Source organism: Pinus tabuliformis, chromosome 7 (assembly GCF_031772625.1).
Source record: "Pinus tabuliformis cultivar Carrire ecotype Pingquan chromosome 7, CPIR1, whole genome shotgun sequence".
NCBI classification, from domain to species: domain Eukaryota; kingdom Viridiplantae; phylum Streptophyta; class Pinopsida; order Pinales; family Pinaceae; genus Pinus; species Pinus tabuliformis.
The window spans coordinates 595,637,518-595,665,357 of NC_142293.1; the positions used below are offsets into that span (position 1 = coordinate 595,637,518).

A 27,840-nucleotide genomic window follows, 5' to 3' on the forward strand; every position below is an offset into this window, starting at 1 on the left:
TCCAAGCCTCCCTGCAAAATTTTAGGCTTAGAGCACATCTGATGCTACCCCAAATCAACATGATGTGCCTGCTGCCACCTTGGTTGCTTGGTAGGCTTCCCAACAGTCCACGTGGGCTCCTGCAAATAGCGCCTAAGGTCTCCTACAACTGCCCATCAAACTGATCCAAGAACTGGTCACTACAATGACCCAACAAACACCAGACGTTGTTCCAATAAGCATGAACCAGCTCACTGTTTTAGGGAACTTAGGCTGCTCCAAATATGGACTAGTTAGGGCACCCAACCACAGTCCCTAACAGTCCTTTAATCTGCCCAAAAGTGCCCTCCTTTACTGCGGTTTCCCTTCTAAGAGGGGAGGAGACCATACGCTGCAATTTCTGCGCAGCCTAACCCTCACCAGTAACTTCGGCCTCCCTCCTTTTGTTGTGGCATGCTACAGCAAGCCTCCTCTTGATTACAACAGCGCTTCCAAGGGTTTGCACTCCTCCAAATGACACTAAAACAATCCTCCCTTCCTCAACTTCCAAGAACAAGCATGCGGCCTTCAAAACAGTACCTCAGCCTCCACAAAATGACCCAAAACAATCTCCAAATACTTCGTTGTCCTGTTGTTCAATGTTGTGGCTAGGGCAGAGAATTCGAGCTCCTTTCTTGTGTGTTTGTTGCACCAATGGATGAGAGAAATGACTCTCCATCACCCTCTATTTATACTAAAGAGAGGGGCTCCTTCCAACGTCACTCTAGGGTTGTCCAACTTGTCAAGAGGCTTATTTAACCCAAGCCGACCTTGACACATATGGTGTAAACCCACTCATGACCTTCAAAAATTCATAACTCCTTAACGACAACTCGGAATCGGATGATTCTCATTGCATTAGAATTGTCTCGCCGAGAGCTATCATCCTCATCCATCACATGTCAAAAACTCATCACGGTTTTGGCCCAAACATCTATGGGTGCAAAACCCTAGGCTTGGGTTCTAAGCCTACAAGCCTACTTGTGGCACTTTCACCTCCAACCCTCGAACACTAGGGCTTGGAGTACCTCCCAAGCTACACAAATCAACATTATATACATAGGCACGTGCCCCTTCATGACTGGACATCACTTTCTAGACATGCCTTTCCATTTTAACTAATGACTATTTAAAATATAACTACGATTATTTATTATTTATTATTTATTTGCATTTATTTAGTTTATCTAAATTATATTCATAACAGATTGCAATAAGAGATCTGCAATGTTTAGGGAAGTTGCACTGATGGAGGAAGTGTCGTGACATGTAATAAACACTACACCACTAGCAGAAACACCAAGAACATTTATCAAATGTTGGTTTCTAACATTTGTCCACCCATCTGATACAATGGATACGTCACAATCCACCCACTCATTTGTAAAACGTGTCAAAGCTCTTTGAACCTTTGCTTTTTCTCTTTCTAATAACATTGTTCTAGCTTTCTCATAGTTGGGGCTTTTGTACCCTTTTGGGGCTTCATTGAGGCATGAACCATATCATGCCTATAGGGAGAGCGAAGCACATTGAATGGTACACCGCAAGCACAAAAAAACCAGACTATCTTTCCATCCACATCACCCCTCCAAGCAACATTAAGGAAATCCCCTATTGTTCTTCTACTTTGAGGGGTTGCAGAAGTACGATGAGGAGATGAACTACCAAATCTAGAGGTTGCACTTGATTCAGAATGAGTTTCTTGTTTCTTGTTTTTTTTGTTGTGCAACCTCCTCTATTTGGATGTATTTTCTTCTTTGCTCAGCTGAAACCTTTGGGAAAATTGCTATCCCCACAGCACCCTTTTTGTCATCACTGTCCAACACCCCACAAAGATGCCTCCACACATGGGCATATGAACCTGGATATGGTTTTCCTCCATGAAAACCACGAGGGCACAAAAACTTGTAGCTTCATCCACCTTTTCCCCCTTCAAGTTTGGTCACATAATTCCACGAGGGTGTCAATGGAGCTTTCTCCTCTAGCATTTAAGTGTTCTCTTCATCCCCTTCCTCTTCAAACCCTTCCTCCTCATCATACATTGGGTCACTCATATGGGGACCACTATCCTCTTATTCTACCCTTATATTCTTACTCCCCTTTGCCATCATGAAAACCAAAAGTGGAATGGTACATGGAAGCCAAAAGAACACCATTTTGGAATATGAATATAGATAGACAACCTGCAATGAAATAAGCAAAAAGAAAGAATGGCAAACAGTAGGAGAGGGAGGAGAAAAAATACTAACAACAATGACAGGAGAATGAGGGAGTTTGGGGTTTGCACTTACCTCTTTAGCTCTTGTAGGTGGAACCCTAATATACTCCTCCAAGCTCCTCCTTCACTGCTCCTAGCTCCTCCTCCACTCTTCCAAGCTCTCTTCAAGCCTCTCTTCTCCAAGCTCTCCAAAAATACAAGAGTGAGAAAATGGAAGGGGGAAATGAGCTTTATCCCCATTTATCATTTCCCTAACTCAAACTAAATCCACCCCCAACTGAAGTTAGACAAAAAAAACTGATTATTTTGGATTGGCCATGCGGAACCACCCATCGAGCATCCGATCCGTGCCTGATCTGCCAAAGATCCGAGGCAGATCCAACGCAAGATCCGTGGTTCGAAAATCTGGAACCGCAAATCGGGCCGACACAGTTCCAAAATTCCATGAACCATGATTTCTGGCCCAACCCGTAGTTCCGGATTTATGAACTGCGGATCTAGCGGCAGATCCCCCATGGATCCATACGTGACGCAGATCCAGGGGGGCGTTTTTTGCAACACTGAACCAGATAATGAGATCAAGTTCATAGAAGATAATATGGGATCCTACACCATTATGGTTGCTGACATAGCCCCATGTGATGTTAGGGTCCCACCCTAACCCCCTTATTTATGTAGTGGGATCGAGTCATAGTAAAGAGTCAATAAAGCCCATATTAATAATTGTAAGTGGTTAACCCGCAATTAATGACGGGACCACAATTAGTTGCAAATGGGCCATGGTATTAGATAGATGCTATTAATAAAACCCATGGTATTGATCCATGGTATTGCATGTATGAGTCATATATAAAGGATAGAGACTCCCTGCGAGGAGCATCGTGTCTTATTTTTGTATCGAGCTCTGCTCTATTGGAGGTTGCCCCCTCGAAGAGGCCAGTGAACATTGCTTTCTAAATAATAAAATATTTGTTGTTGTCTCTCATTATTCTATGTTTTGGGTATCTTTCTTCGCATCTTCTGTATTTGGGTATCTTTTTGCAGGTTAAGGGCATAACATGTGAGGACGCAGAAGGAATGTGGAAGATGAAATTTGACGGTGCTTCCTCAAAGTATGGAAATGGAGTTGGGATATTGTTCATATTTTCAAATCAGGAAAGGATTCATTTCTCTTACCAATTGTAGTTCAAGGCAAAGAATAATGTAGTGGATTACGAAGCAGTATTGCTAGGATTAGCTACTGCTAGGGACTTGGGGATTAGATGTCTAAAAGTCGTAAGAGACTCAGATCTAATGGTTTTTCAAGTCAAAGGTTTGCATGCCTGCAACAATGAATGGCATAAGAGATACAGGCAGGCAATGTTGGGTGCGATAGAGGCATTTGATGCATTTGCTATAGAGGCAATTCCCAAGGAAATTAATATGAGAGTCGATTCATTCGCAATCGTTGCTTCAGTCATGCAGCCTTGCTCGGAATTGGAATAGGGTGGACATATAGAAACTCTATTTACCTTCCATTCCAGACAAAGTAGAAAACATGCAAATTTTTTATGATGATGACCACATTGCACCCTATAATCTATTCATCACACCAAGGAGCAATTATTAACACTTGGAACCAAGGGAGGCCTTAAGTTAATGGGTTCCCACTCCGTAAAATGCATCAAGGGTTAAACAAATGCATCAATGCCAAGCAAAACCCGTCATGAAACTCCAACCATGTCAACAATGTCAAAGAAAGGGAGGGCATTATATTAGCAAGATATCAACCATTATGATCATGCCAACTTAGCAATCACAACACCATGAAGATATCTCATCCCAACACCTATTGATTAACCACCAAAGCACCAACTCAAACAAAAAAGAGAAGCATCCCTAAGCCAAAGCACAGATGTACCTCCAGTCCATTAGATGATCTAGCAATGTCATTCTGCAAGCCCAATCCTTGTGATAAAAAATAAAATGTGTTATGATGAAAACCACAAGTGCAAGCCTCATAGAATATGAGTGTTAACACATAGCAATCTCATGGATGAAATAGCATTTAGGGATTATTTCTTGTATTCTATCATTGCACTTTGAATCTGACCTTGCCTCACAGACCAAAAGTGGATAATTTTGTTACTTTTGTTTTGTTAACATCAAATGTTTTATCACGAATATTTGTTTTGCAAAATTACAATTACAATTACAATATGGTTAATGAGAAATATTAGAACCAAAAAAATACAATTAGGCCATTCACTGATAGAGTGTTAGTTCATTTACAGGTCATCAAGTGCATCATTGGGGTTTCATTTCCAGATCCTAATGAGGCATGAAAGGGTGCAACTCCCAAGAGAGATTAGTGGAATAAGGTGAACCGTGAAATAAATATCTTTTAAAACTGCCTTGTAAATCTAACCAAGAGAATCAAATATAAAGCTATGGAGTATAACATATAATTTTTGCTTAGAAATGTTTTAAGAGAATATGCACATATAAGAATAACTCCAAATTTCACTAAACTCCTTTACTCATGACAACCACAAAGGATAATATTTTTTATCTCTTTAAAACTGATTAGATACTTCGCCATATTATAATTAACATAATTAAATGTGAGGTATTTAGTAGTACAACATTTTTTCTTTATTTCACAGATATCTGATAAGAAATTTGTTAATAGTGGTTAATCTTATAGTTAAGGTTCCTCGAGATTGATCAATTGGAGTCATCGACACAAATCTCTTCACAAGACCACCGCGAAGAAACAAAAGCACGTTGGTTATCAATGCCATCAAAAGTGCTAATGTATCCAATGAAGAAAATCTTCCAGATGGAGAAATAAGATGGAGTTCAGGCATTTCCACCTCCATACCATTATGTCTAATTGAAGATGTGAATCTAGATATTCCATCCTCAACAAGCTAAGGTGGTGCTATGGCAATGTCCATCAAATGACACAACTGAATGCCCCATATAAATCCATGGCTAATTATTTGATTGATTTAAGCGAATGAAAATAACAGTAATGTAATCAATCATTTTGCTTTAGTTTGTTGGAAATATTGAGAGGGGGTGTGAATCAATATTTCTTTTCAATTGTTACTTTTACCAGTTAAATCAATTTTATTTAGAACACAAAATGAACAATAGGAACAAATGCTTTTATTGATATAATCTTTACAATAAATCAGGTACAATATATATAGGGCTCCAACCCGTTGCCAAGCACCAACTTGGTCTTTTGTGAGGCTCCAACCTCTAGGGCTCCGACCCTATCTTGTCAAGGCACCCACCTTGGATTTAGGAACACCAACTCCAAGGACACCAATCCTTCCAATTCAGAGGCACCAACCTCAAGGGCTCCGACCCTCTCTTTGTCAAGGCATCAACCTTGTTTGTTCGAGGCTCCAACCTTCAGGGCACCAACCCCCTAGACTCGAACCCACTATTGTATTTTGTCTAAATATGTTTGATAGTAATTCTCTACTCCCAAAATCTTCTTCATTGAATTCTGTCAATCTACAACTTCACTATTACATCAATGACAACCTGTCTTCATATGAAGGAGTCTTCATAACTCTTCATATTGCCCAAACAGAGTCTGTAGAGTTATCTCATGATGATTTCAAATAGGCATCATGATCTTCCAATAATGTCTTCAAGATCTGCTGATGCTTTTCAATAGGATATCTTTGATTAGCTGCGCTACGCCTCAATGTCTGCACAAAACAATTCTCTGTTTTTCAACCCTCTGTTCTTATTGTCCTGGTAACTGCTTCTTCACGAGCCCTTTATAGAAATTAACCCAACCAACAGACTTCCTCGGCCTTCGACTTCCTTCCTTTTGCTGGACCTTCAGCTTTCTTCTTCAACGCTAGATCTTCAGCTTCCGTTTTCAACCTTCAGCTCTCTCTAATTCTTTAAGTTCACGAGTTGTGAACTATTGATTCTTTTGTGTATCCAATACCGAGATCGATGCCTTTAGTGAAACGATTTAACTTGTATTTATACGAGTTTCACCAATGACTAAGAGACACATTTATTGGAGGGAGGCCGACCTGTTTATTTACGGAGAAAACAGAGAGGCTATAACCATATTATAATAGAAGTTTGGCGGTCCCCACATGCCATGTCACCGCTAATTGCAATCGCAACATTTCAGAGGTCTCTTACTACACAATACATTGGTGAGGCCCTTTTCAATATTCATCCAAGGCCCACATGGAGGTCCCACATGTTATGTTATTAATCACAATCGCAATCTTCCGAAATCCCGCAATCGCAATTTGTGAAAATCCCGCAATCGCAAATTTTGGAGGTCTCTTACAAGCATACTCATAACATAGCGATTCCCCTACTGTCGATGGAGTGGATGCGATATAGTATCAAACAACAGTTAATAAATTTGTCGGGTCCATAGCTTCATTGCAATTGGTGGTTCGTCGGGTCTATCGCAATCGGTGGTTCGGGGTCCACACCCTTATCGCAATCGGTGGTCTGCAATACTATCGCAATCAGCGGTTTGGCCATGTCAACTCTTAAGATTTGTGATATGACTCCCGACAAGGTGGACGCGATATAACATAACAGTGTATTGTAATGGTCCGGTGGGTCCACAATACACATATCACAATCAGCAGATTTGGGGTGGTGATACATAATAAACTTTTATGGTTTGTGATTTGCGACGGATGCGATATTGTATTAAGGCGTATTGCAATGGAACCATCGGGTCCGCAATACATATCGCAATCGGAGGATTTGAATGTAACAAGGCTTCAAGACTTGCGACGCGGTGGATGCGATATTGTATAGGGTTGTTACCATAACCTGTTTCGGGTTCGCAGTAATATTGCAATCGGGGTTTTGCACGGTGACAACCCTTTAAGACTTGCGATATGAAACTTCCGATGCGACGGATGCGATATTCCTTTAAAGCTTGTTCTATTGGAATAGTCAGGTCCGCAGCTCAAATCGCAATCACAGGTTTTGTGCAGTGGCATATAATAAAGTTGTCGATAAAGTGCCAATATAAAGCCGTCGATGTGTTTTGTGGTCTTTACTGTTAACTCCTCCATTATGGCTCCTCTTCCGATAGCTCTACTCCTCCGACGTAATGTTCCTCTTTGTTCTTTCGATAGCACTTACCCTTGGGCATATGCGATAACCTGCTTTGTCTTGGCTTGTCGCTCCTGTGGCTTCTCTTCACTCCTATGACTTCTGATAGCTCTTCTTTGATGGCTTCCAATAAATTTCCTCCTTGGGTCTACTGCTTTTATTATGTCTGTATATATGTATTTAATCCACTTGGATCTTCCATCTCATCATATCATCATATATCAAACATTCATCACTATGAGCATTATGATCAATGGGCATCAATAGGCAACATCATGTATCAAAGAATTTGCCATCACAAACACTGCTATATTGACATCAATGACAACCTAGATTTACATAGTTTACATATCTCTAGTACGGAATTTGTTAGCAGTCACTAAACTTCATGTGATCACGATATTTCAACCGAAAAAGAATTACATACTAGACCATGTTGGACAATGCCCAATAAACACAAGACCAAGGAATTGAAAAGCTGCTGTTGGAGTAAGATGTAAGAGCTTGATATAAATATTTGATGTGTCATTTCTAGAAATCAAAGGGTCGCAACACTCAAGAAGGAAGTCTTATCTTGTAAAATAGAGATGTGCATTATCCTATAGTTAGGAGCTGCATGAGTTTGGATACAACCATGTATGAGAGCTAGTTTGTAAGACATAAGAGCTTTGGATTGGACTGTGAAACATAAAATAAAGAATTAAGCTTTTAACATTACCTAGGCAATAAGAATGCATTGAGTTCTTTCAAAATCATCAGAATGTTATGCTAATTATTTTGTTTAAATTATTAAGTTATGCTTGACAGTTTTACAAGAAAGTTGATTTTTAGAACTTATGTTGAAAATTAACATTTTTATTCAGTAGCCAGAAGAGTTCTCCCCGCTTGAACTAATGTGTTACTATTAATAAAGGAAGAAGAAAATTTCAGGAGCATGATTCTCGACGGATATGGCAGCTCAGGCAGCTGTAATTCTCAAACATTATTAATCTATTCTAATGGGATCAAGAATCGAAGGCACCATGTCCAAGCATGTGAAGTGATTTTAGTAGAACAGGAACTTTTTCATCTAAATAAAAAATTACTGCAATTCCAATGTGCATTAGCAAATCCACATCAATCCCATATACAAGGAGGAACATTGCAAAATTCTAAAAGGTTCTCCCTGGTTTAAGTGTTGCTATTGCTAGGGAAAGGAAGAAGAAAACTTCACGAGCATGATTCTCAAAGGATATGGCAGCTCAACAAGCTGTAATTCTCAAACATTTTTAGTTCTTTTTAATGGGATCAGGAATTGAAGGCACCATGTCCAAGTATGTGAAGTGATATTAGTAGAACAGGAAGTCTTTCATCTATGTTAAAAGTTACTGCAATTCCAATGCACATTAGCAAATCAAGATTAATCTCGTATACATGGAGGAACATTGCAAAATTCTAGTCTTCTTCATATCAAGTGATTACACATTTTCTCAAAAAAGTGTTAGTATTTAAAGGGTTTTCCATAATTGTATACAGTTATGTACAGTAACAAAAAATAAAAGCTTCATGAAGAAAACACTAATTTTACTGATGCAATAAAAATCCAAAAATTTAACCTGTTTTATGGAAATACTTTTCAGGCATAACTTAGGATATAAGAAGAAACAAAGATAGATCCAAAGGGCCAAGTATTAGGAATCTAGAACCCACATCAGGTGTTGCTGATAAGTGTACTGGTGTGTAATCTCTGACATCATCAAGGCTATATGACCCAACCAAACCTTCACCAGGAACCTGAAAGACAATCAGCAGACAAATAATCTCCACTCTCCAAATATGAAAGCAATAGAGAAATAGATGTATGCAACTAAAATACCTCTATAACCAGACGATGTGGGTAAGAAGGTTCGTCCCAAGCATATGAGCAACAAGCGTATGGTTGTACAATATTTTCAAATTTCTCACACTTTTGCTGGTAAAATCTCAGCCTCTTCACAATAACAGAACAAATGTTGTCAGTGCCACATTTTTTATTGGCATCATCAGTTTTTACCACACTGCTGATAACTCTGAAATTATGTCAGTATTAAATATTCTTTATAGTCAACAATAAATTAAATCCGAATTCATTTCTTGTTCAAAATATCAAACCAAAAGTACAACACTGCAATTAGTATACAACTGTTATGGTAATCTTCACGCACAACTGCACCATTCTATGAGTATGTCAGTCTGAAAGAGGCAAACAACTTGGAACATTCTTCAAATAGAGGAATCAAAATTGATGACTAGAGTCTAAACAATAATAAAACCATTGGGTTGGACTACCATGTAATCATTATAGAGAACAACATGGCATAGCACATAAATCATCTCCAATTTAGGTCTGGAGCTACAACAATAAAATAGTGAAGAACAGAAATTGAAAGTTCAAAGAAGCTGAAATGCAAGGGACCTCCACATATCAGAAAAGTACTGAGAAACTACTTGGATGAAACTAAACAAAAATCTCACAGAAACAAATCAATTTATAAGTTACTAAAAATTAGTGAAATAAAATTGATGAAGTACTACAATATAAAGAGTTGAGTATTGCATAATCTTTCACATTCATTTTCCTTTCAAATGTGATAATTCTTATTTGTATCAAGTTGTTTCTAACAAAAGCGATCCACAACTAATCAAAACAGAGAAATCTAAAGATATAACAAACAAGTTGGAAGTGTTGATTTTTGGTAGCATTGGATGTGCTCTAGCCTTGAAATTAGAGGCTAAGGCACATGAGATCTCCAAGACCCAGAAATCGTTTGGAGAAATTCTACCCGGATGAAGAGATATTAAAATAATTAATATTTTTAATGAGACCCTAAGTCTAAACTTAGGAAAATTAAAATATTAATGTGTATTAATATAATATGGGTGAGAAAGTTCTAAATAACAAAATCAAGCCAGATCTAATCTTAGCCATTGATTAGGGACTTAATCTAGGCCGTTGAATCATCAACAAGAAAAGTATAAGAGGAGGCTTGAGGGTTAGTTGGAGACACACCAAGAGAAAATGAGAATTTGAATTTTTGGGGCGAGGTTTGCTCAAGAAATCGAGTTAGAGATCATTTGGAGTGAGGAGCAGTTTAGCAAGGGATTTCGATCCAAGGCTGAAAAATACATATCAGAGAGGCAGCAAAGTGTCGGAAGAGGCAGCGTAGAGCCTAGGAGGGCTGACGCAGAGGCTAAGGAGGCCAACACAAAGGACACAGAAGCCACAGAGGCAGACACAGAGGACGCAGAGGACACAGAGGCTGATGCAAAAGGCCGCAAAGGCTGACACAGAAAGCCGCAGAGGCTGACGCAGACAGCGCAAAGGGATGTAGACGCTGACGCTGGGCTGAAGAGGTTGCGCTGAGGAAATTCTGTGGGGCAGACTAAGAGCATATCAACCAGGAGAGGGTGACGTAATTCCAGAGAGGGTGATGCAGTTCCAAAGGAGTGTGTGGAGCAGCTTTCACTGTCTAGCACAAGGAACAGTCAGAGTCACTGTGGGGTTGATCATCCGGTTGCTGATTTGTGGAATATCTGTCTCGAGATAGGTACTACTGCCAAGGATATTCTCTGAAGGGTGAGCCATTTCTGGCACCCTAGCTGTTTTCAGAAATTTGCTTAATAATAAAACCCTCATAAATGTTGCACCGGTTTTCCCAAATTGGGTTTTTCCAGGGACAATTGTCCAAAAATAACGGTGTCCCTTGGGTTGTTTCAGTTTATTTCAGTTGTTGATTTGTATGTTTGTGAAGGCTGCAATTGTGTTTACTTCGATGTTTATGTTAGTAAATAACTTGTTAATGTAAAGAACAAGTAGGAGATAGTAAACCAAATATTGTAGTAGGGGTTTCTAATGTGTTAGATTCAGAAATTTTCACAAGAAGTAGACATATTACTTAGGCATTACAATTGAGTTAATTCACCGTCAATAAATGCACAATGTAAGGACATCGATCAAGGCCTCCATAGAATACTAATTAGTAATAATCTTTATTTAGTCAAATGAGGAAGCTCTAGGTCCTCCTTAACCAACATTTCACTTTGGGAAAAATGCTACTTTTATTAATACAGGAAATGTTGGAGATAATGGTCATGTATAAAACATAGGACTAGAAGAGTAATAAGTGCTCACTAACAAAGTGATGTAACGACGGGGCATTCAATGTAGTAATTAAAGAAATGGTTGATAGTTAGGTATCTGGGTGTTACCTGATGTACTCCTTTCCCCTACTAATTAATGAGACAATGCATCATCTAATGAATGTAGCAATTCACTCTCTCTTATTGATGTGTACTCTTCTCCATGCATGTGTGTATAAAATTTCACATGGTATTAGCCTCACAGAAGAGAGAAGACATTGAGGAAGTGGGTGAAGGAGATGACGGATAATTGTGACCTGCAAAGGCACCAAAGCACTGCTCACACACATTGGACAGATGAATTCAAAGACATTCTTTTAACTGCATAAGAAAGCGTCCAATAAAGAGGCATCAACACTGTGTCAGAGCCTGTGTAAGATTAAATCAAGTCAAAGCACAACCAAGTTTTTCACTGCTTTGAAGAGAGTGCAAAAGTCTAGGAAGAGTCACCATAGTGAGAAATTGAGTCATCAAGGTGAAGGTCAGAGGCAATTAAAGATAACCACAAGTTTGACACTGTGGATGAATTAGAGTCAAAGTTGTTATTCTTGTAGTTGTTGAGGAATTGGTCAGAGAGGAGGCTAATGGATTGAAGATTCCATGGGACCATGAACAATTGAATAGAATCAACCTACAGTCCATCGAAAAGTATAGTCAGCTATTTAAAAAAATAATAATGTGAAATTTGTTTTTTTAATCGTCATCCAGGTTAGCAATAAGGGCTCCGCTATAGGTAGATAATAAAAAGATATTGCACCACCATGTGAAATCAAGTGAGCTACTATGTGAAGCCACTGTCACATATTGGAAAGAGATTAATTGTGGGAACCACAAACTTCTGAAATCAAGCAGCACAGTGATACACCGATGTTGAGGGATTTGAAAGTGGAACCTTGTAATCCATGTTGAATTTGTAACTATGGTTGTTCTTCATAATGTACTTGTGGTCACTTGATATAATTATATTTATCATTGTAAAGCATATTTATAAATGCTTGAGTCAAAGGAAAATTTATTTTGAGTCAAAGTCCCATTGCAGCGTTTAGAAGATGTAAATTTGATTTTTTAAAATGAATGTTTGGCTCCAAAAGTGACAAGGCAGCTTCGCTCCAAGTCAAGTCAGCCCTGGCTAAGAGACACGACCATTCACCCTAGACAGACTACTATATAAACTTTAAAGGCAGATCGAGCTCCTTATTTGAGCAATTCACATCTCTCACTCAAGACAATTTTTGGGCAAAAGCAACGAAGGAGATGAAGGATGAAGAAGGACGAAAAAGGAGGACGAAATCTTCTCTCTGTCTCTCTTTAGGATCTCACACGTGTGGTCTAGTCTTTCTCCCTATAATTCGCATCTTTCTGGGGCAACTATTGTTGGAGAGCCGAAATTTTTTGGGTTGTTGTGCGCCGAAATTTTGGGCTACTCAACAATTGCTAGGAGGCCAAAATTTCTAGATCAGTCAAGAAGAATGAAGTGCAGGATCAGATTCGGGTGACTTGACTTGAAGGAGAAGACAAAGTTTGACCATAGATCTAGGTGTGTCTCTTATTGAACAATAAGAATTTCTCTATTGAAAAGGTTGTTGGGTTTTTCCCCGTAATGGGTTTTCCCAGGGTAGATCTTGTCTCTCTTTTGTGCATTGAGATCTCTATTGCTCTATTGTTCTTCATTGTTGAAATTCTGAAGTATAATTGTTAAATGATATATTGGAACAAGTTAAAAGAAGATCTACATTAAAAATAATTATCAGAATTTTAGAAATATTGTGCTACCCCTAATTTCACTAAAAAATCAACATGGTATTAGAGCTTTGGTGACAAAAAAAAGGTACATTAAGATCACTTTTGCAAAAACCCTAGAGAGCATTTTATTAAAGTCCTTATTCATTGGCATCTATGGCTTCCTCCATGAAATCCAAAAACAAGCTAGAGGGAGCATCAAACTTCAAAGCTTGGAAATTCAGAATAGATCTTATTCTTTCCAAAAACAAAGTGTTGGATATTGTGACAAGAAAGACTATTGAACTGACCAATGCAACTGGAAAAGAGAAGTTCAAGGAGGATGATATTATTGCCATGAGTCTAATAGTAGACTTCATTAGAGATCATCTTATTCCCTACATTGCAAAGCATGATACCTCCAAGAAGATGTATGATGCCCTAATAAATCTCTACACTATCAAGAATGTTGGTTAGTCCATGAGTTTGAAGAATGAGCTCTGAAATACAAATATGACTAATGACGGCACAGTGGCTTCATACTTCGTAAGGATTTTGCAAATCAAAGATCAAATTTCAGCTATTGGAGAATCTATTCCCTATCAAGAATTTGAGACTAAATCACTCAATGGTCTTCCTAGATCATGGGATGCATTTGCAGCAGGCTTAAGCAGTTAGAAAGAAGCTCCTTCATTTGAGCAATTATGGACATCATGTGCTCAAAAAGAAGTAAGATTGATGACTAGAGATCGTCAAGATAAGGAGGTTCAAGCCCTTGTAGCTCGCTTCAAGAACAAGGGAAAGAGGAAGTTTGGACTTCAACATAAGAAGTCGGGAAAGGGATCTTCTTCCTCTAAGAAGAAGAAAGACTTCTCAAAGATACAATGCTATGGTTGTCAAAACTATGGACATTTCAAGAGAGATTGTCCTAATTTGGCTAATAAGAAAAGAAAAGGGAGACAACATGCTTTCGCAACAGAAGTTGAAGAAGATGAAAAACCAAAGAAACCAAAAGGTTAAAAAGATTTCTTCTATTATTCCGCTTTGACAAGTTCCTTTGTAGATGATGATGACATGTGCCTACTAGATAGTGGAGCATCAAGGCACATGACCGGAGGGCGTGATAATGTTTCAAGCATGACAGAGAAGAAATTGTCTCAAAGGGTTCGATTGGGAGACAATAACAGCGATACAGTCAACAGAGTTGGAAAGGCATCCATAGAGTTGGAATCTGGTAACCACGTACATCTCAACAATGTCCTTTATGTACCATGTTTGAAAAAGAATCTTGTCTCTATTTCTTGTTTAGAAGATAAAGGATATAGGGTTGCTTTTGTGGATGGAAAACTACTTGTATGGTCAAAGGGCTCTAGTATAGATGATGTTAGGGTTATTGGGATTCATGATGGAAGACTGTATAGACTTGTGAGTCAACTAGATCAAGCATTAGTACATGACGAAATAGATCCAAGTGAGTTATGGCACCGAAGGTATGCACATCTTCATTTCTGAGCATTACATGAATTAAGTGAAATAGTGTTAGGGGTTCTTAAACTACAGATAAAGAACGACGGTGTATGCAAAAGTTGTGCTCTTGAGAAGAACATCAAGAAACCATTTCCAAACAGTGACAATAGATCTAAGGAAGCTTTAGACTTGATTCATTCTAATGTATGTGGTTTCTTGCTTTAGACTAAGGAATCTTTAGACTTGATTCATTTTAATGTATCACTTCTCCTGGAAGACATGGATATATCTCTTTAAGTCAAAAGATGAGGTATTCGGCAAATTCCAGGAATTCAAAGTTGAAGTGAAAAACTTGACAGGTAAAAAGATCAAGATATTGAGATCTGACAATGGAGGAGAATACACCTCAAAGGATCTTGTTGTTTTCTGAAAGCAAGTTGGTATTAAGAGGGAGCTAATTGTCCCCTATAATCCACAACAGAATGGTGTAGCAAAACGAAAGAACAAGTCCATTGAAGAATTTTCCAAGAACATGACGCATGATTTGGACTTGTCATTGTTCTTATGGGGAGAAGCACCATGGACAGTTATGTACATTCAAAATCGAATTCCTCATAGAGTTCTAGAAGGTATGACTCCTGAAGAAGCCTTCTCCAAAAGGAAGACAAAGGTTGGGCAAATGAGAATCTTTGGTTTTCCTGTATATATTGATGTTCCTAAGGATAAGAGGAACAAGCTTGAACCTTCAGCAAAGAAAGGCATATTTGTTCGATATAGTGAATCTTCAAAAGCCTACAAAATTTACATTCCAGAGCAGCGCCAAATAGAAGTGGGGTATGTTCCAAGAGAGACAATGATGAAGGTGTCTATAAATCATTGGTCTCGCCAGCATCGTGCTCTGATCTTGTGGAGAGATAGAGTTGTTAGTCAAGGCCTTGCTACATGACAATGTTGGATGATATGATGCTATACAAATGGGTTACCAATTTGACTCTTATTCCGAGAATTCTTCAGATTCAGAATGTCCAAGTACCTCGTATGGATTATGAATACCTCCCTAGTTAAAAGGGAGTGTCGAAATATGTAACTAGGTTCAGTCTTCGTAACGGCATATGTATTTAATGAAAAGAGAAAAATAAATTTATTATTTGTGTTCTTAAGGCATGGGTTTCATGCTCAAGGGAAATTTATTCTTAGGTCAAGCACCCATTGAGTGCTTCTAGGTTTGTCACAAAGTCAATTGATTCACTGTTATGTATTGAAGACCCATTTGAGCATGTTACATATTGTAAAGAGAAATTTATTGAGTCAAAATAGAGTCAAAAGAACTTCCAAGACCTCGTCATGCCACAAAGATCAAGTCGACCTACATGAAGGGACAAGTCGGCCTCAAGATAGCAACCCGTACCCCTCACAAGCCTATAAATAAGAAGGAATTCGACCTCATTTGCACACTCACTCAAGCAAGCTCGATCTCCTCAAGATAGAAGTTGGAAAAGGACGAAGAAGAAGAAGAAGATCAAGATTGAAGTTTTTGGGCCTCTCTCTCTCACTTTCGTTAGGGTTTTTAAAGTTTCTGGGCTAGACGAAATTCTAAAGTTGCGTTGAAGTTGTGAAGCTGCAAGGTCAAAGTTGTGAACCTGCAAGGTCAAAGTTGTGAAGCTGCAAGGTCGAAGCTGTGACACTGCCTCTAGATCGAAGTTGTGAAATTGTTAGGTTGAATTTATTGAAATTGCATTAAGGTCGAAGCTGTGAAGCTGCTAGGTCGAAGTTGCAAAAATTGTTGCTCGGGTCAAAGTTGTTGGAGAAGTTGTTGGAGGGTCAAAGTTTGTTACTGGAAGTTGTGTAAGGAAAGCTCATCAAAAAGGAAGAATGACTTGGTCTTGGAGGGTCTTAGTCAAGGGTCATAAGCCTTTGAATTTGTCAATTGAAATTCTATAAGAACAGAAGGATAATGGTGGGTTTTCCTCTTAGTTGGAGAGGTTTTGGCCCTAGCTGGTCACCTATATCTTGTGTCCTATTGTCTCATTCTTCTTAATGATTTGGTAGTTGTTAGAGAACACTAATAATAATAAAGGAAAGAAGAAGTTAAACAAGTAAAGTAAAAATACATCACAAGCAGTTATCAAAGTAAGAGAAATCTCCTACACTTGTTTCCCCCTAGATTTCTCAACATAGAAGAGCCAAGTGTGAGCTACAAACCTCTAGAAAGAGTCGAGCTAAAGTATTTCTAAGGACATGGATCTCTACATGAAGGCCTGTGACTGTCTTGTGGTTTCTAAGCCAAGACCAAGCCAACAAAGAAGGTGTTTTGTACAGGAAGGAGGGTCGTAGCCCTAAAAGTTTTGTCTGCTTGGCCAAGTTATTATTTGTGTCTTGGAGAAGGAAGAAAGCCCTATTTTATTATTGCTGGAAGGCCGCAACCCTCCAGGAGCAGTTGAACAGTACCATGTACCCTCGACACCATATGCAGTAAAGAGAAGGATCATAGTTGAGGAAAGGAGGCCTCAAGTGGGCAAATAGCATTGTAGAAGGTCGTGACTCTTGTAAAGATAGGAACTATGAATAGTAGTGAAGAATTCTGTGGAAGGGAGGATGTTATTCTATGTTGGATGATGCTAAGAGTTTAGCCTAAAGTTTGTTCATCAACGAGGATTGAACAGCTAGTTTGGCAGGCTAGTATACAATGAGTTTGGAAGGAAAAATCTTTTGTGAGTATGTTGTTGTTAGAGGGCTAATATATAGTGATCTGAAAGGTGAATCTACTATAAGATGTTGAGCATATTTCCTTAAGTCTATTCACAAATGAAGTTGTGAACAAAGTGTATTTAGAAGGCTTATTATGTAATGAGTTGGAATGATAAAACTTGTTGTGAGTAGCTAGTGTTTAAGGGCTGATGTACAATGCATTTGAAAGAGCGAAAACACTGTTATCAACTGGTGAGTAGATGGGTATCTCTTTGTGATCAAGTGTTGGAAATACTGGGGGGGGTGAATTAGTGTTTTTTAGCAATTAACACTATTAATCTTTCAGAGCAATTGTTACACTTCAGTTATTATTATTATGCAGTAAAAGCAGCGAACAACAATGCAAAAGATAGAGACAATAAGCACAAGATTTTTAGGTGGAAAACCCCCTTCGAGTCAAAAACCACCTAACGCTTTTCTAATAAATTCTTTAATCTTTAGCCCCAACTGAAATGAAAGTTACAACTTCCTAGAATTCTAGAAAAGCATTCTTCTCCAGCTCCCACTGGAAGGACGCCCCAACGCCTTGGTTTTGTAAGCAATCAGCTAAAAGGATGCCCCAACACCCTAACGAGCCCCAACTCACACTAGCACCACCCTACCACCCTGAAATGTTTATAAGGCCCAACCTCAAGGTGACTTCATCCACTTGCCCAGCACCACTCTACCACCCTATAAAGACAAAAAAAAAAATACAAAACTGTGGACTCCTGTACCAGGGAAAATGATCCACGTTACAATGATTTTCAATCAATATTCTTTAACCAACAAAACTAAGACCTAAACCCAAGTCCCAACAACCAAGAACTCTTGACCCAAACAAAATGCCCTCTTCAACTCTGGGTAGATTCATTGACTTTCCAAATTACAATGATATACAAGACTTGACTTTAATTTACAAAAGGACTCTCTTGTCAAGAGATACAAGACTTGATAGTGTTGGTACTACAAAAGTGATGATGAACTGCTTCTTCAAGGTTTAACTGCTTGAGGTTCTTTAACTTTTCCTTCAACGATGCTACCCTTCTTTGATGATGAATTGCTCGTGATGATGTTAAATGCTTGGTTGTTTGTCTTTCAAGTTGCTACCTTGTATACTCCTGCAAGTCAGTAAACATTAATAAAAGAAATCAATGACCAAACTTACCTTGTCTTACCTGGTGATGTTGATGTGTTGCCTTATTTGGAATTTTGCAGTATGCTTGATCAACCAGGGGTCAACATCTAATGATAGACTTAACACAGACCTAGACTCAACGCTTGACACAAACTTAGACTCAATGTTGGCCCTAACTAGACACAAACTAGACTTAACATAGCCCTAAACCTAAACATTGGCCTTAACTAAACACAACACTACACAAACAAGACGTAGAGCTAGATTTAACTAGACTTAACACTAGATTTCACACGGGCTCTAACACAGTCCTGACTAGACACTGTTCTCGACCCAAGGACAACCACAAAGGACTTAGATGTATAGCCCTGAATGAAACAGATCTCAAGACAAATGTAACTACAAGATTACCTGGATTTTTAACGTCACTGTTGTAGGTTAAAACTTGTAAATGTTGCCGAGGTGAAGTTGCATAAAAGACTGTAATAGATGTCGAATTCTTTTGTTGCTTGAATTTCCTTCATTAGCTAGGGTATCTTGCTCAAATTACAGTCCTGTATTGACCAACGCATCACCCAAGACAGACCATAACCTTCACAAATTCTGTGTTGACTTGGCTGGAGTAATATTGCTCAAATTACAGTCCAGTATAGACCAACGAATCACCCAAGACAAACCTTAACCTTCAACAATTCTTGTGTTGACTTGGTTGGGCTAATCTCGCTTAAATTATTGTCTTGCATACTAAAAGTCCGAACCCTAACCACTAGACTCTTGCGTTAACAAATCATAAGGGTGGCCGAAAGTTTTGGTCTTTTGAATATTCGTTGAGTGCATACCTTATGAGAGAGAGATAAGGTTTTCCTTTTATAGATTTATAAGGGCTTCAACGGTGAAGGTAAGTAAGAGCTTCATGTGAATGTTAGAGGTCTTAAACAAATAAAATTCAACAATAATTCCCTTGTGAATTAAGGAAGAGCCACTGCCCTTTTTGAACTTAATTTGATGTACATTCACACTTAATTAACTAATAAAAAAAAACCTTTATTTAATATTTCTGTTAAATATTTTTAATTACACAAGAAATATGAAATCAATGATTGGCTTAGAGCATATGGTCCTACCAAGGTTGTGAAGTCAATGATTGAGTTACTACTATTGGTTCTTGAAGATATTCAACTTATACACAATGAGATTGCGGTGATAATCACTATCATATTAGTGACAACTGTAGGTGAATAAATGATAAGGTGTCATGTCTTCAACTTAAAATACAAATAACTTTCAAAATGTAAAGAACTATGTGGAGTACCAGATATCAACAGAAAGATCTTTTCGAGGAGAATTTAACTAGATGGATTAGGAGACAAGAAACCACAAATTCCCATGCCAAATTTTCCAACAAAGGTCGCGGTAGCTCCTATTGCTGCTTGGGTTGACATCAATGACAACCACCTATCAACATCAAGGAGGCAAAGGAACTGCCAGGTGTCAAGACAAAAGTGTACTGAAAGGGATGATCTAGAAGGGTTGCATTAACAGGTAAGTTATGTATGTGTTCCTATCTATTTTTATGGGCAGATTGCCCCATGATTCTTTTACTAACGGATAAATAAAATAATCGAGCTTTGGCCTCAAATCTCTGTGTACTTAAATGATCTTATTGATGAAGATTTTCGTTGTGCAAAGTGCTAGTAAGTTGGCGGTTTCTAGTGTGTCTGTGTGTGTGATTAACCTCAAGACCAGATCTAGGGACTAAGGAAAATTCAACAGAGGTAGTCACTCTAAGAAATGAAATGGAGAAAACCTAGGCTTAGCAAAACGAGAACCTAAAGCATATTAAATGATCTGAAAAATTAGATGAAATTATTAATGCTCAGAGATCCCCTCTCATAAAGACTGGCTTGGGTTATGAGGGAGAAACAAGCAACAAGAAACTTCAAGACAAAGACCAATCAGCTTCATCAAAGCTCTCACAAAATGTAATAGTAATGGGATTCAAGGGAATGACAGCAATCAACAATTACAAAGTAAGAAAAATGACAGTAATACAACTCAACAACAGTCTATGAAGATTTACAATAGTAGACACACTTAACAGGTGAGAAATCAGCAACAACAAAGTAACATTACAACTCAACAGCAGCCAAGAAAATTCCATAACAACGTTTCAAACAGCTTTAAAGATCAGGCAACAAATCATCAAAAGATCACATCCACCAAGAAAAACTATTCCTAGGTACAAAAATTACTTCTATGGTTATTGTTATTCTTGCACAAATTTTAGGCACAAAGTTATGAATTGCAAAACATATGACAGAAGCAATCAGACAAGAAATAAAGGAAATGATTATTACCAGTCAAGCAAACATCATAGATTTGAAAATTCAGGTAAAGATAATCTCGGGCACAACAATCCTTTTGCTCCCTTGATGTTATTGAATGCTATAAAATTCATGATTTTGGTCATAAAGCAATTGAATGTAGAATTAGAAAATTCAGACCAGCTACTCAGGATAAGAAAATACAAGAACCCAGGTTTTGGAAGAAGAAAAAGGAGGAAAAAAAAGACAAATGTGGCATTGTCCTCTACGCCCAAAACCAAAATGGTCACTTGTATGGGGTTAGTGGACGCTCCAGGCATATGACCGGTGACAAAAGGAAGTTCTTGTCACTCAACGAAAATAAATCATGAAATGTCACTTTTGGTAATGACGCTCTAGGTAAGATCATGAGCAAAGGCACAATGAGTCTAGACAATGGAAAAGGTAAAACTCACAATGTTCCTTTTGTAGATGGACTCAAGAACAACTTGTTGAGTGTAAGCCAAATGTGTGACAAAGGGTATGATGTTACTTTTCACCCCCAAGATTGTGAAACAAACTCAGCAAACACAGGAAAAGTAGTAGCAAAGCCTGTGAGAACCTCGAATAATGTATACATTCTCAAGGTAGAAAACAGGGAATGTTATTTGGGGGAACTAGATGACAGTTGGTTGTGGCACAGAACACTAGGACACTTAAATTTTGATCATATTATAAAGCTCAACAAAAAGGAAGCGGTAAGAGACCTACCAAAAATTACAAAGCCGAACAATACAATCTACAAATCATGCCAAATGGGGAACCAAACTCGAACACCTTTCAAAACAAGAGAACATTCATCCACCAAACCTTTACAACTAGTCCATACAGATTTATGTGGGCCTTCAAGAACCGAGAATCCAAGTGGTGAGTGATACTTCATGTTGGTTATTGACAATTACACCAGACTTACTTGGGTTGCATTCTTAAGGGCGAAATCAAAAGCTTTTGAAAAGTTCAAAATTTTCAAAGCCCTAGCAGAGAATCAAACCGGTTGCAAACCAAACTTTTTAAGATCAGATAGAGGTGGGGGGGTTTACTTCAAATAAATTTGATGACTTTTGTGAAAAAATGGAATAAGAAGACAATTTACAATTGCAGACACTCCTCAACAAAATGGAGTAGTTGAAAGACAAAACAAAATAGTGCAACAAATGGATAGAGCAATGATGCATGAAAGAAATCTGACAGGCAAAAACGAAGAATTGCAAGCCAACATTAGTTGTTGCAGAGATGACATCAATCGCATGTGATATCGTCTTGGTAATCTAGAAAAAGTGCAAACAGAATTTAATGAATGCCAAAAGAAGTTAACATTGATGATGGAAAAAATACTACAAAGAGACGACAAATTTGACGAAACTACCAAAAGGTTTGACGACCATAATGAACGACTTAATTAATTAATGGAGAAGGTTAACATGCTAACAGTCCAAACTTTTCAAGGACCAGAATCTAGCCCACAAAATAGAACTATGCGTGAACCTGCAGACCCGCCTGAGATATGCTTTTCAGGGAGCCAATATTACACTAAATTTTCAGAGAGAGACTACTAGCGAATTAAAAGGAAGCTACCCAAGTACGATGGTAAAAACCATAAATGCGCCATTGTTTAGGTTAATCAAATGGAAGCCATTTTTTAATCAAACCAGACAATAGGTGAACGAGAAAAAATATTGACCGCCTCAAACAATTTGGAAACAAAAGCATATGATTGGTTTCTTTGGTGGTCTGGAAAATGTGATGCTCGATCTTTTCATTGGAAGAATTTCATGAATGCTTTGCTAAAAAGATTCTTCGATGAAGAAGAAGATGTCTACAAAAGAATTGTTCATCTAAGCAAAAAAGGTATGTAAGCGAGTATACCCACGAATGAGAAGTATTAGCTACAAGACAAAGAGGATTTACTGATGAACAACTACTTAAAATGTATATATGTGGACTTAAAGATTATATTCGTGCGGAATTGAAATTGTACAAACCCAAAATATCAAAGAAGCCAGACATGCATCAAAGCTTATTGAACAAAAACATAAGTTTAAAATGTCATCATTCAAGGAAGACGAAGACCAACAACAATACTCAGGTAAAACAAGAGTCAAACAAATGTACGTATTGTAGAGACAAATGGACGTCAAGACATAGATGCCTTAAAAAGAAATTATATGCTTATGAAGTTGAGAGAGAGTCAAACACTTCAAGTAATGAGTCAAAGAAAAGGATACAAATGAAAAATAATTGTCACAAGTGTCGAGAAAATTGGATGCCAGGACATAAATGTAAAGACATGTCCTTACACTACTATAAAATAGTAGATGGAAGGCAATTTGAAGTACAAGAACCTGATGAAGAAATCATTATCACACACAATGAAAATTCAGATCTGTTGAAATATGTAACTAGGTTTGATATTTATAATGACATATGTAATCAAAAATTTTATGTATTTGATATAATGAGAAAAATAAATTTATTATTGTTGTTCTTGAGGCATGGGTTTCATGCTCAAGGAAAATTTATTTTAGGTCAAGCTACCATTGTGAGCTTCTAGGGCTTGTCATTGAGTCTACAAGTCATTGTCAAGTATGAAAGACCCTTCTTGGGCAAGTTACGTATTGTAAAGAAAAATTATTTGAGTCACTGTTAGAGTCGAAAGACCCTCCAAGAGCTCGTCACAAGTGCTACAACAAGTCGGCCTTCAAAAGGAGAAATCAGCCTATCTAGAAGGACTTGTCGCCCTATTAGGGCTATCAAGGAAGCCTATATATAGAGGCATTCAGCCTCATTCCAAAGGGCATCAATCTAGCATTCAAGAAAAAGCAAGAAGCATGAAAAAGGAAGACAAGAAGCCTACAATAGCAAAGAAAAGAGTGAGGGAAAACTGAAAAGTTTGGGACTGTTTTGTGCCTCCTACATGATCAGGTGATCAAATTTTAGCTCAAAAATGAAAGTGCCCAAAAAGTCTTGAAACCGGCATTAAGTCGAAGTGCTTGTTGTTCTGAACCCAACGACATTCCTTTCACCTCAATCCGACATTGTATGCTCAAGTTATCGCGTTTTGATCGTTTGGCCCAACAGCGAAAAAATGAGCAGGTATGTTGACTAGGCAAATAACTAGGCTTTCATACAATTGACTTCATCCAGGGTGACTGTGTAGGTATGGACAAATGAAGTTCTGCCAAGTGGTAGCCTCGTATTGGTCGAAATTCTCGTGCTTTGATTGTGTCGTGTTTTTCATGTTGGACCAATTAGGGTGTGCCACCTGGCCCAACCAGGGTAGGCCAAAATTTTTTAAGGGTTCAGATGGCCTGGGCAGGGCTCGAACCTCCAACCTGCAGTTCAATAGCCAAGCGCACTATCACTCCTCCTATGGGGTGGTTCTTACCTATATACGGCACCTGGCTTATTTAAATTTTACAAAGGGTGCATATGAGAGGAGGGGTCAGCCAGTCATTTACTCTCCATACTACCCACAACGCAAAGGTTTGGGGGCTTGGGACTCTAGCCCAACCCCTAGCCACACATCTCCCACATGACCACAGCACACCGACACTGGACCGCAGATGGAGAGGGGGTTATGGATTGGCCCAAGCCCTAGTCACATGCCCCTACAGAAGACCGTGGCAAAGTGTTAACTGGCAGGAGTTTGTGTGGGGACCAGCCCCAGGCCATATGGCCTCCAACATGAACACACGAAAGCGCAAGGAGGCTACAGTGGTAAGGGCGGACATTGGCACTGCCCTCGGCGCCATGGGCACCAACATGACCATCGGTGTGACATATAAGGGGCTATGCCAACGGGGATGGGCAGTTAGCCCCAGCCCCCGACCACATGGCCCATGTGGTCAGATTATTCCTCATAAGGGTTATTGGGCAATTTAAGTGGTGGGCGAATTTGTCGCCTCCGCGGTAGAAAACAAGGTGGATTTGTAGCAGAGTTAGATTGTTGGTCCGATTTGTAGGATGGATAATAGCAAACATGGAGAGCTTGTGGAGCCATATCTTTGAGAGTTTTTATCCTTTTGGAGCTCAAGAAGAGTCTACCTAGGGGTTTTTGGACATTCTAGATCCAATGGTGACCTCTATTTGTTGATTTGAATACATCTAAAGGAACTTTTTGTAGGTTCAAGTTCATGGGTGTATGGATCAATCAGTGTTTTCGCGTAGTTCTTGACGGTGTTTGAGCATGGAGAAGGCCTTGTAGGGGTTTTCTTACTTTCAGAAGTTTACTGCAATAGTTGCTACTTGCATTCTATACTTTTCTCACTATGTCTTGTTGAGGAAAGTTTTATATTTGTCCTTCAATGTGGAATTGAAGTACTTATTTGCTCATGTATGCTCATTTTCAGATGGAGTACAAGGTCTTTGTAGGAGACACCTTGTGTTGTTGATGTTTTCATGATTAACTGTAGGTTTTCATGATGTTTATGTGAGAGTTCTTTGCAGGAGAACATTTCCTTGAAGGGGAAATAGCCACATGTTTTATTAGCAAACTTTTATGTACTCCTTTTCCATTGAATATATGGAGCGGTCTAGCTATGTTGGCAGGCACGGAGATGTAGCCCAGGAGGGGTGAACTCTGTCACCAAATCCTTTGTTGTTGCTCTTCATGAATGTTTGTTGAATTATGTGATGTTGTTTGCTTATGCTTAAGTTTACATATGAAAACTAACTCATAACTTGGAGAGACCTTTTGGAAAATCTGTTTTGTGTTAAGACCCATTTTTCCTTACAAAGTGTCAAAGAACGATCCCTGTTTTAAGGAAGAGGAAATTGACCTCCTCCTCCATTTTCAGATCAATTGGTATCAAAGCCTCATTTGACCAAGTTGCAAGAATGGGCAGAAAGAATCTCCAAGAACTAGAGGAGATGAATTTTGCTCTTCGTATGGAGAACATTGAGTTGAGAAGAATGCTAGAAAAGGCTGAAGAGGAGAGGAGACATATGCGCCTTTAGTTGCAGGATGTGCTTGAGGAACAAGTTGTTGAAAGTTCCGACCTTGTGACAGCAAAAGGCACCTCCAAAATGAAACCAATATGTGGGCATGGTTCACACAATAGTTATGGACCATATGAGGAAAATGATGCATGCACATTTTGCAAGCATCTTCAAGACCATATGCTAGTTGGTAAAAGCGGGTGGCTAGAGCCATCTGCAATGTTGTCATCATCATCAGAAGCTGAAAAGATGAATGGCAAGTTCAAGGAGGTAATAAGCATTTCAAGTACAATTCCTTATGTTTATGTTCATAACACCTCTTTTGCAGCATTTGAGCAACATACCAAAGGCATTGGTATGAAGCTACTTTCTAAAATGGGTTATGAAGGAGGAGGCCTCGACATCAATGGCCAAGGGATCACCAATCCAATCATGGTACAAGAGAGACCAAAGTATCAAGGATTGGGATATGGTCAAAGGGAGTTTGGAGAATGCTCTAAAGAGGCACAACAATCATCTGAGGATGATATGTCACACCAAGATGGTGGTGACAATGTTCATTTGTCTCTCAAGTGAGATGAATGCTTGAAGGGACCTTGCATGTCATCGTCCACCCCACATCGTCAAAGTTGCAGCCCAAGGGACAGGCATAAATCTCATGGGTGTTTTCCAAATGATGGTAATTTTGACTATTTGTGGAATATGTATCCTTGTACTTTCTATGATGCATTTGACCATTGTGTGGCTATTTGTGAGCAACGCATGGTAATGGTTAAAAGGATGGATCAGATTTTAGGCATCAAGCATGATGAATCTCCTTCGCATGAGAGGACTTCCTTGTCGACAAGCAAGAGAAAGTTCTTTTGTACCCATTGCAAGATGCATGGGCATGGAAATGAACGATGTTGGAAATTACATCCAGAGCTTTGTTCCAAGAAGGGAAAAGAGATTGTGCAACCTAATGCAAGGGAAGCAAGAGGTGGCAAAGAGGACTCGCAGCAATCCTAAAGCAACCTTCAAGGCAAAGTTGATGCAAAAAGAGAACCCATAAGCCTAGGAGAGGCAGAGATTGGGTAGACTATTTGTAAAGTTGCTTTGTAAATTTGTAATTACTTGTTGTTGTTTACCTGTTTGGGTACTTTTGTAAAGTGAACAATAATAGTCACTATGTGCAACAAGTATGTTTCATTGATGTTATGTTATTGGCTTGTTTATAAGTCCATATGTGTAAGGACTTTTGGAATGTACAAGTTGTCATCCAAGTTTGTCTACATGTTTGTCATGTACTCACCGATGCAAGTATTCAAGATGAAACTTCTTGTGAATAGAATCTTTGTTTAAGATTGTACAAGATGACTATGTTTTGTAGGCAAAGCCAATTATGTCATTGAATTTTTGCAGCAGTATACTTTTGTGTACAAGCTCAGTTTGAGGATGGTAAAGCAAGTTTATATTGCTTTTGATTTCCAAGATGGAGTCAAGTTTGTCTTCAACAGTTGAACTTCAAGATGAAGTTGTTTTGAGCCATGCAAAGATGAGATTAAAGAGAATGTTCAGATTCCACTCATCAGTGTTTTCGTTCCTGCATCAGCAATAATAAAAAAATTGCTCGATTCTTAACAAGACAATACGTCTTCACGACGAAGTGCCTTGATTGGAGCTTGAAGGGCACCAATTGAAAAGATAGCATATGGATTGGATTTTTAGGTAATTTTGAGTTTCAGCCTCATTTTATTTACTAGAAGAAAACTTTTGGAGTCCAAAATTTCCTAGTGGGGAGGTGTGATCAGGTGATCAAATTTTAGCTCAAAAATGAAAGTGCCCAGAAAGTCTTGAAACCGGCGTCAAGTTGAAGTGCCCCTCGTTCTAAATCCAACAACCTTCATTTCACCTCAATCTGACATTGTATATCCTAGTTATCGCGTTCTGATCATTTGGCCCAAAAGCTAAAATATGAGCAAGTCTGCTGACTAGGCTTTCGTACA

General features: G+C 38.6%; 1 protein-coding gene across 1 annotated transcript in view; it reads right to left on the reverse strand.

The window, feature by feature from the left end:
* Window positions 1-27,840, reverse strand: part of LOC149248834 (uncharacterized) — a 265,848-nt gene that overhangs the window by 126,304 nt on the left and 111,704 nt on the right. Inside the window, exons 18-19 of the mRNA XM_089451173.1 lie at window positions 9,201-9,314; window positions 9,035-9,118 (exon numbers count right to left, since the gene is read on the reverse strand). Coding sequence (XP_089307299.1) covers window positions 9,035-9,118; window positions 9,201-9,314 — 198 coding nt within the window. The remainder of the gene's footprint in view (window positions 1-9,034; window positions 9,119-9,200; window positions 9,315-27,840) is intronic.